At 37.4% G+C, this 7,858-nt stretch overlaps 1 protein-coding gene across 1 annotated transcript in view; it reads right to left on the bottom strand.

The window, feature by feature from the left end:
* The window catches only part of LOC104987496 (olfactory receptor 4A47-like), a gene marked incomplete at its 3' end in the record, with an annotated part of 3,832 nt that extends 1,756 nt beyond the window's left edge, over nt 1–2,076 (bottom strand). Inside the window, exons 1-2 of the mRNA XM_010838471.1 lie at nt 2,025–2,076; nt 7–663 (exon numbers count right to left, since the gene is read on the bottom strand). Coding sequence (XP_010836773.1) covers nt 7–619 — 613 coding nt within the window. The remainder of the gene's footprint in view (nt 1–6; nt 664–2,024) is intronic.
* Nucleotides 2,077–7,858: the final 5,782 nt, after the last annotated feature.

The raw sequence follows: 7,858 nt of genomic DNA, 5'->3' as shown, positions 1-7,858 counted from the left end.
TAGTGCAGATCAGTCCTCCATTGGCCAACACTAAGATGCCAGTGACATAGGTGTCAGTACAGACGAGTTTCAGTAGAGGGTACATGTCACAGAAAAAATGATCAATGATATTGGGGCCACAGAATGGGAGCCCAAAAATAGTGCTAAGTTGAATAATTGAATGCAGAAAACCTCCAACCCAGGACACCACCAGCAGCACAACACACACCCTCTGCCTCATGATCACCAAGTAATGCAAGGGCTTGCAGATGGCCACATAGCGGTCATAGGCCATCACCAGCAGAAGGAAGACCTCTGATCCACCAAAGAAATGCTCTGTAAAGAGCTGGGTCATACAGGATTGGAAGGATATGGTATTTTCCCCCACAAACAAGCTTGAAATCAGTTTGGGAGAAATAGATGAGGAATAAATGACATCCATAAATGATAAGCTAGCAAGAAAAAAGTACATCGGTGAGTTCAGGGTCTTACTAAATGTTACAGTCACCACAATAAGCATGTTGCCCAACATGGTCAAAATGTAGAAGAAAAAGAACAGAACAAAAAGGACCTTCTGCTCCTTTGGATTCTGTGTGAGGCCCAGGAGGACAAAGTGAGTCACATTGCTTCTTGGTTCCATCTATTCCTTATAGGTGCTGACTTCAGATATGAGAAACAGTTTACCTAGAAATCAAATCAAAAAATTAAAAACACCTTTACATGGATTGGAGAAGGAAATGGCAACCCACGCCAGTATTCTTGCCTGGAAAATCCCATGGATGGAGCCTGGTAGGCTACAGTCCATGGGGTCGCAAAGAGTCGAATACGACTGAATGACTTCACTTCACTTTACATGGATTATAAGCTTAATGTACTTTATTCACTCAATGTGTTAAACCTGACATTAGGATCATAAAGTCAAACAAGAATGCTGCCCTATTCTCAGTGATTAGGTGTATAATGAGGGGTAAGACCATACCAACTAATTTCATAAGTGTCACTACAAATATATTCATGGATAAGGGTTCACATTTCCAGAATATCTATAATCAACTCTGGATCTGGGGAGGTTTCTCAAAGAAAACAATATTTCAGCTGAGCTTTATAAGAAAAGTGAGATAATAAGAGTGGATAAATAGGAAATTCCATGAAAAAGATGAACCAGGTATAAAATCACAAAAGTGAAATATTTAAGTAAAGAATCACTTCAGGTAACTTATACATTCAAAGTGGGAAATTTAGGAATAAATATGTGTATTCAACTATCTAATTGACATATCCAAACAGATATCAATTTAATATTTATTAAAATACATTTTAATCATATTTATTAAATTTATTAAATACATTTTCAATATTCCACAATTAACCTATTCCTTCCTAAATGTTCTCCATCTCATTATGTGGTAGAGAATAGTCTAATAAAAGGAAGTATTTACATTGTAAGAATATGTATCATTTTTATGCCAAACCTTATGTTAGATGTTATCTCCGTGTGTGGACTTCTCAGGTGGCTCAGTGGTAAAGAATCTCCCTCCAAGCAGGAGGCAGGGATTCAACTCCGGGGTTGGGAAGATCCCTTGGAGAGGAAAGGGCAAGCCACCCCAATATTCTTGCCTGGAAAATCCAACGGACAGAGGAGCCTGGTGGGCTACAGTCCGTGGGGTGGCAAAGATTTGGATATGACTTAGGGATAAACAAATCTCCATGCTTACACTGATGTTTCATATCTCCATATGTATAAGTGCATGTACTCTGTGCACTTTTAAATCACATTGAATGTGTAAAATTTAGTCTTCACAGTAAGAAATATTAACTTCACTTTTTAAAGAAACAGGCTTATAATATTTGATTTTCTCAAAATCATACATTTTTCAGTGAAAGAAATTGAATTTTAAACTAGTTCACTTCAAAAATCTTGTGATTCCAGGAAAAGGTTTTCAACTTTTCAATTTTTATAAATCCAAGTTTGCAATTTCCTACACAGTAAATAAATTTACACAACTGAAAAATCTGGCATCTACTATTAACTGTTATAAATTTACCTTTTGGATTCCTGTTCATAGCCAGCAAGTCGCCTTTTCAACTATCTCGTAAAGACATAGAAATGTCTTCAATCCAGTGTGAACACCAAAGACAAAATTCTGCATTATTCCTAAAAATATATTTGATTTCACATGACTATGTCAGCCCATTTTCTTCACAGAATCTTCTAAATATTTCATAAAATTGTTATTACTCACATTGTAGAAATGTTTTAAAAGAATTCCCCCAAAATTCCATATTGTTGCTGCTGCTGCTGCTAAGTCGCTTCAGTCGTGTCCGACTCTGTGCGGCGCCATAGACGGCAGCCCACCAGGCTCCCGTCCCTGGGATTCTCCAGGCCCACCTCTCAACTGCTAGGCCTGCTTATTCAGAAGAATAATTGCCTTCCTTCCAGCTTCCACTTCCAGTAAGATGTTCTTCATTTCATTTGAGACTTCAAACATCATATTTCTAGCAATGTGATACAATTTCTTGTTTTATATATATATATATATATATATCTGATGATACATGCTTTCTCTACAGCCTTCCTTGTTCTCTTCTTGGAACACTGAGATCACCTTTTATTGTTCATATTTCTACCAATTGTAGCTTAAAGGCAATTTAGGATTTTTCTATCAAGCAGCCCAAAAGTCAGCATCTACCCACTACCCAATCCCAAAGCCACTTGCACATTTTTTGGTATTTAGTATATTCTTTGTATCAATATCTTTATCAGTTTGCTAGAGCTTTTATAACAAAACAAAAACTGGGTGGAATTAAAAAATGGAAATTTATCATTATACCAAATTCTAAATCAAGGTGTCAACAGTATTGGTTACTTCTAAAGGCTGTGAGAAAAGGACTTGTTCCCTGCTTCTTTCCTTGGCTTAAAGATGACCGGATTTAAGTTCACATGGCATTCTCCATGTAAGCCTATCTGTATCTGAATTCCCCTTTTAATAAGAAAATCAGTCTTGTTGCATTGAGGCTCACTCTAGTGATCTTATTTTAAATAAATTACCTCCGTAAAAAAACCCATTTCCAGATAAGCTCACATTCTCTCGTTTTAAAGATTAAGACACCAACATATAAATTTTAAGAGTACACAAAGTAACCACAATTGTGTCCTCAGCTATATCATATAAGCCATAATAATCACTGTTCCAGATATTGCCTCCCCAAGCTCAGGTATTACAATTCTCCATGTTCACTCGGCTAAGACTTTATATTAGCCCTCAGATAGGCAAAGTGCTTTTCCATCTCTACAGTTCCATTTATTCTTTTGTAGAATGTAATTTCAGAGATCAAGAACATTTTACCTCTAAAATGATAGAACATATTGTAGAATGATACAACTACTTACCATTTACCAGCTACTTAACCTTGAGTCACATTTTTCAGGTAATGTAAACTCAGAGACATCTCAGAGTGTCTACTAATTCACTAATGGTCAGGCCTTATACCAGGAGTGATGCTATCAGAGGACGATAGGACTGTAACTGTGGAAGCATCTTTTCATTAACACTCTCCTTCTTTTCCAGATAAGGATACCTCTTGAGGTTCAAAGATGGCTCCTGACTTCATTTAATTTTTTAACCATTTCATGACAAATAGCATATAAGTCTTAACCAGCCATGTTCTAATCTTGTTCCACTTGATACTCAGTGATATTGAACATCCCTTGAGGAGGTTTCCATTTAGCAAACTATTATATTTGATCACAAATGTCTCTTTCTACTCCAGAGACCAGTTTATATGACATGAAAGCAAAAAGCCTTATGAAACTGGGTTTTAGATAAACTTCATCAACAATATGTGTAAATCAAATGTCTGTACAATTATTCTTTTAGAAAATATATATCATTTTTATCATGAAAGATATTTCAAAGCCTGTAATATATACTTTTATAAAACTAGGTGTAATACTTTAAATAAGCGAGTCACCACTCTGAGTCATAATTTTCATATTTGTAAATGGGATTTTGATACATACCTAACCGAGTTTTTGTGAGTATCTAGTGGGCTACATATATGTATGTAACAGAGTTCTTGAACCAACATGGATAATCAATCTTCACTTTTTTTTTTCAAAATATCAGAAATTCAATTTAAGCATATCAGCAAGTTTATACCCCTCTGAACTGTAAAATGTGGCAAGAAAACAATCATTTTTATTCAACTGTTTTCATTAATATAGACCAAAATATCTTAATGAAAAGAAATACCAACACTAGAAGAACATCTATAATTTCACTTGTTATGCAAAATTAAGTTCAAATGTTACATCAGTATATACTTACAAAATCAGATACACACATGCATATATATAAACATGCACTCAGTCACTTTAGTCATGTCCAACTCTTTGTGACCCTATGGACTGTAGCCTGCCAGGCTCTTTTGTCCATAGGATTTTCCAGGCAAGAATACTGGAGTGGGTTGCCATACCCTCCTTCCGGGGATCTTCCTGACCTAGGGATCGAACCCATGTCTCCTGTTTCTCCTTCATTGCAGGCAGATTCTTTACCACTGAGCCACTGGGGAAGCCCATGTATACTCATATAAGTATATGTAATTATATTTCATTTTGTCTATGGGCAGCATTTTTTTTTTTTAATTTTCAGCTCTTAGAAACTCAAGCGATGTGATTTCCTATGTACTATAATACAGAAATTTATACAAATGCAAAGCCTGGTTTCCACTATTACCTTAAGTCTTACCTTTTGGAAACTTGCTCACAATTTGAAGGAGGATTTTTATCTCACTCATGAAGACCTAGAAGTCTCTGGGCCATCTGCTTTACTCATCGAGGGTAAAAAACTGCATTGTTCTTTGAAGGCATATTTAATTTCATATGTCTTTGTCTGTTCATTTTCTCCACGGTCTTCCAAGTATCTCAGAAAATTATTACCTACATTGTAGCTTCATTTCAGATGAATCATGATACAAGAAAAACTAAAAATTTCCCATTAGAAAAGTTTCTCAGAAACTAAAAAAAAAAATTCCTGAGTCATCCTATGTCTACATATGAAGATAACAGTAGCTATTCTACCAGGGAACTTTTTATCTTATTCATTCTGTTCTAGTAATATCAATAAAGAATAACTACCATTCTGCCAGAGTCCAGCCCCGGCTGATCCAGGGAGTTCGAAGCGGGGACAGCATCGGCGGGGATCAGGATATAATAGCTTCAATTAGATATTAATTAGAGATGTAAAAAGTAATAGAATGAGGATAGCTCAGTAGGAAAATTCAGTGGAGAAAAGAGGCTGAGTAGCTTGGTTTACGCGGGAGACAAATAAAACTTTAAGAAAAGAAGTTTGCACCACTTACGTAGGCTGCAGGCGTCCTTCCATTCTCCCGAAGGAGAGGAGACACTGAGGCCTCCCCGGTCGGATCTTAGAAGCCCAGGCATAATTAGTAAGCATGGCGTGTTCCACTCTCCAGATGGAGACTCAGCCAGAATTCGAGAGAGAGAGAGACATGGGGAGACCAGTCTTTCAAGGAACTGATCCCAATTCTTTATTTTCCATGGTCTACTTTTATACACTGAGATGTTATGCAAAAGTCACGTGGGGTCAGCAGTCCTGACTTTTATCAAAGTCAGGTGCTTCATACAAATGTATACAGAGGTCTTAGGGGTGTTACATCATCTTCTGGCCAGGGGGCCTGCTGACAATTTATGACCCTCTCCTTGTGACAGCGGTCAGTCAACCAGGACACTTATTTCTCCAGGGGTGATTATTCTCAAAACAGACGCCACCCAAATAGTTACATTCCTATAGGGTGAGGGTGTAGTGGGTTTTAGTTAAGGAAAGAATTTACTTAGCCTAAGGTCTAATGTGATTAATATCAAAGGTTAATACTTACTTCTTCTATATATTCATTAATGTGTGTAAGGGCAGGGGATATGGAGACTTAGCAACAAACATTGGCTCAACAAATGAAAAACCCTTCACCAATACAATTTCTAATCAGCTCATTATACTTTATACTAATGGTTTTCTAACTTTTCTAAGGAACCTGTTTTTAGAAGGTTTAAAGCATCTCATGCCTCTCACAGTTGGGAGGCTGTGAGCAATCACATGTGGCCAGACAAGCCTGTCAGGCAGGCTAGAGAACCTTCAGAGGAGTTTGTAGGTTAAAACACTCTTGTCACGCCCAGGAGTTTTTATTAACTGGAGCTCTAAGTTAACTCCTTCTCCAAAAGAGGTGGTGGGGTAAGACAGCCCCCCGTAAAGTCAGAGGTGTAGGTGACAGCACAAAGTAGTAAAGTAGGCAGGCTCTGGTTATGGGGGTAGATGCTCGAGGATTTCCAGGGGGACTCCTGAGGCTCGATCCCGCCTTTGCATATGTCGAGCCTCCTTCCTCATGACCTTTGCCACGGGCGGAGTGCCTCACTCTGGCCCCCAACACCATTCCAATGTTTAACCAGTCTCGTTCTATTGTATTGGTATGGCCAAATACTTCTACTTTAGATTTGGAGATGGCATTCTTGTGTCTTTTTTATATCATGGTTTAAGCCTACTAAAGAATCTTCTGCATTCATTACATTAGCTCTTAAGAGGACAACATCGTCTACTTAAATAAGAAAATGTCATGATGGTACTGTACCTTCTCATGATGTTAATCATGGAGTCCTGCAATTGGAATGTATCCAAATCTGATTGCTGTTTAATTAAATTCAATGGGATTTTCCACCAAATCTTAAAAGAACATCTACATATTAAAAACAAACAAAACTCTGTTAAACCAATCACATCACATAACTAGGGCAAGGAATATGTAACAAGAGAAAAACAAACAAGCAAACAAACAGCCTCACAACCATTATGGAAATATTGCCAGCTGAAAATGAAATATCGGCCTGTCATTTTGTGCCAGTGAAGATGAGTTTGACACTCTCTACTTTGCCATAGCAAGACTTTTTGTTTTCTTTAATCAACTTTATTCTGTAGAAGTGTGAAGTTGAGCACATGAAATTCTTATCTCCAATGTAGTTGCAATAGCTATCTAATCATTCATTATTTTTTAAAAAATTGAACATCTATTTTTTCCAGGTTTTATTCTATGAGCTATGGATATGATAGTTAATAAAACAAAAAAAAAAAATCAGGATAAACTCAGTTTACATTCACATAAAACTCAGACGATAAAAAAATGGAACAATTTAGGAAGGTAATTAGAGTTTGAGACTTCTAACTATAAAAAATCCACTATTAGAAATGGACAGATCCTGTAGGCATAAAACCAGTAAGGGCATGGCTAAACTCAACAGCTTCAACTGACTGGATAAAATTGACATCTATAGACTACTTCATCCAACAACAGCAGGATACACATTCTTCCAAGCAGGAGCTAACCCTTTCAAAGATTCTTTAAGATTTAATCACATTATCATGTACCTTTTCTACTTAAACTCCCTATGGAGATTCAATCATCAGCTAGGAATCCTGACTGATATACTAAACTGATCTAAACTTCTCCATTTCAATTTATCAACAAGAATCAAAGTCACCATTATCAATTTCAGAAGCAACCAGTTAACAAGTGTCCCTTTTAAAAATGCATTTACTCTTTATTTATTTGTTTAGGCTGTGCTGGGTGTTCCTTGTGCTTGCAGGCTTTCTCTAGCTGTGATGATCGAAGGCTACACATCGCTGTGGTGCACAGCTTCTCATCGCAGTGGCTTCTCCTGTTGTAGAGCACATGCTCTGGGCACATGGGGGCGTCAATGATGGCAGCACGCAAGCTCAGTCGTGGCGGGTTGCAGGCTCTAGAGCACAGGCTCAGTAGATGTGGCACCTTCCCGGACCTGGGATCAAACCTATGTCCCCTGCATTGGCAGGCA

This window comes from Bison bison, unplaced genomic scaffold (assembly GCF_000754665.1).
Source record: "Bison bison bison isolate TAMUID 2011002044 unplaced genomic scaffold, Bison_UMD1.0 scf7180017846063, whole genome shotgun sequence".
Taxonomy (NCBI): domain Eukaryota; kingdom Metazoa; phylum Chordata; class Mammalia; order Artiodactyla; family Bovidae; genus Bison; species Bison bison.
This window is presented reverse-complemented; position numbering and strand designations above follow the sequence as displayed.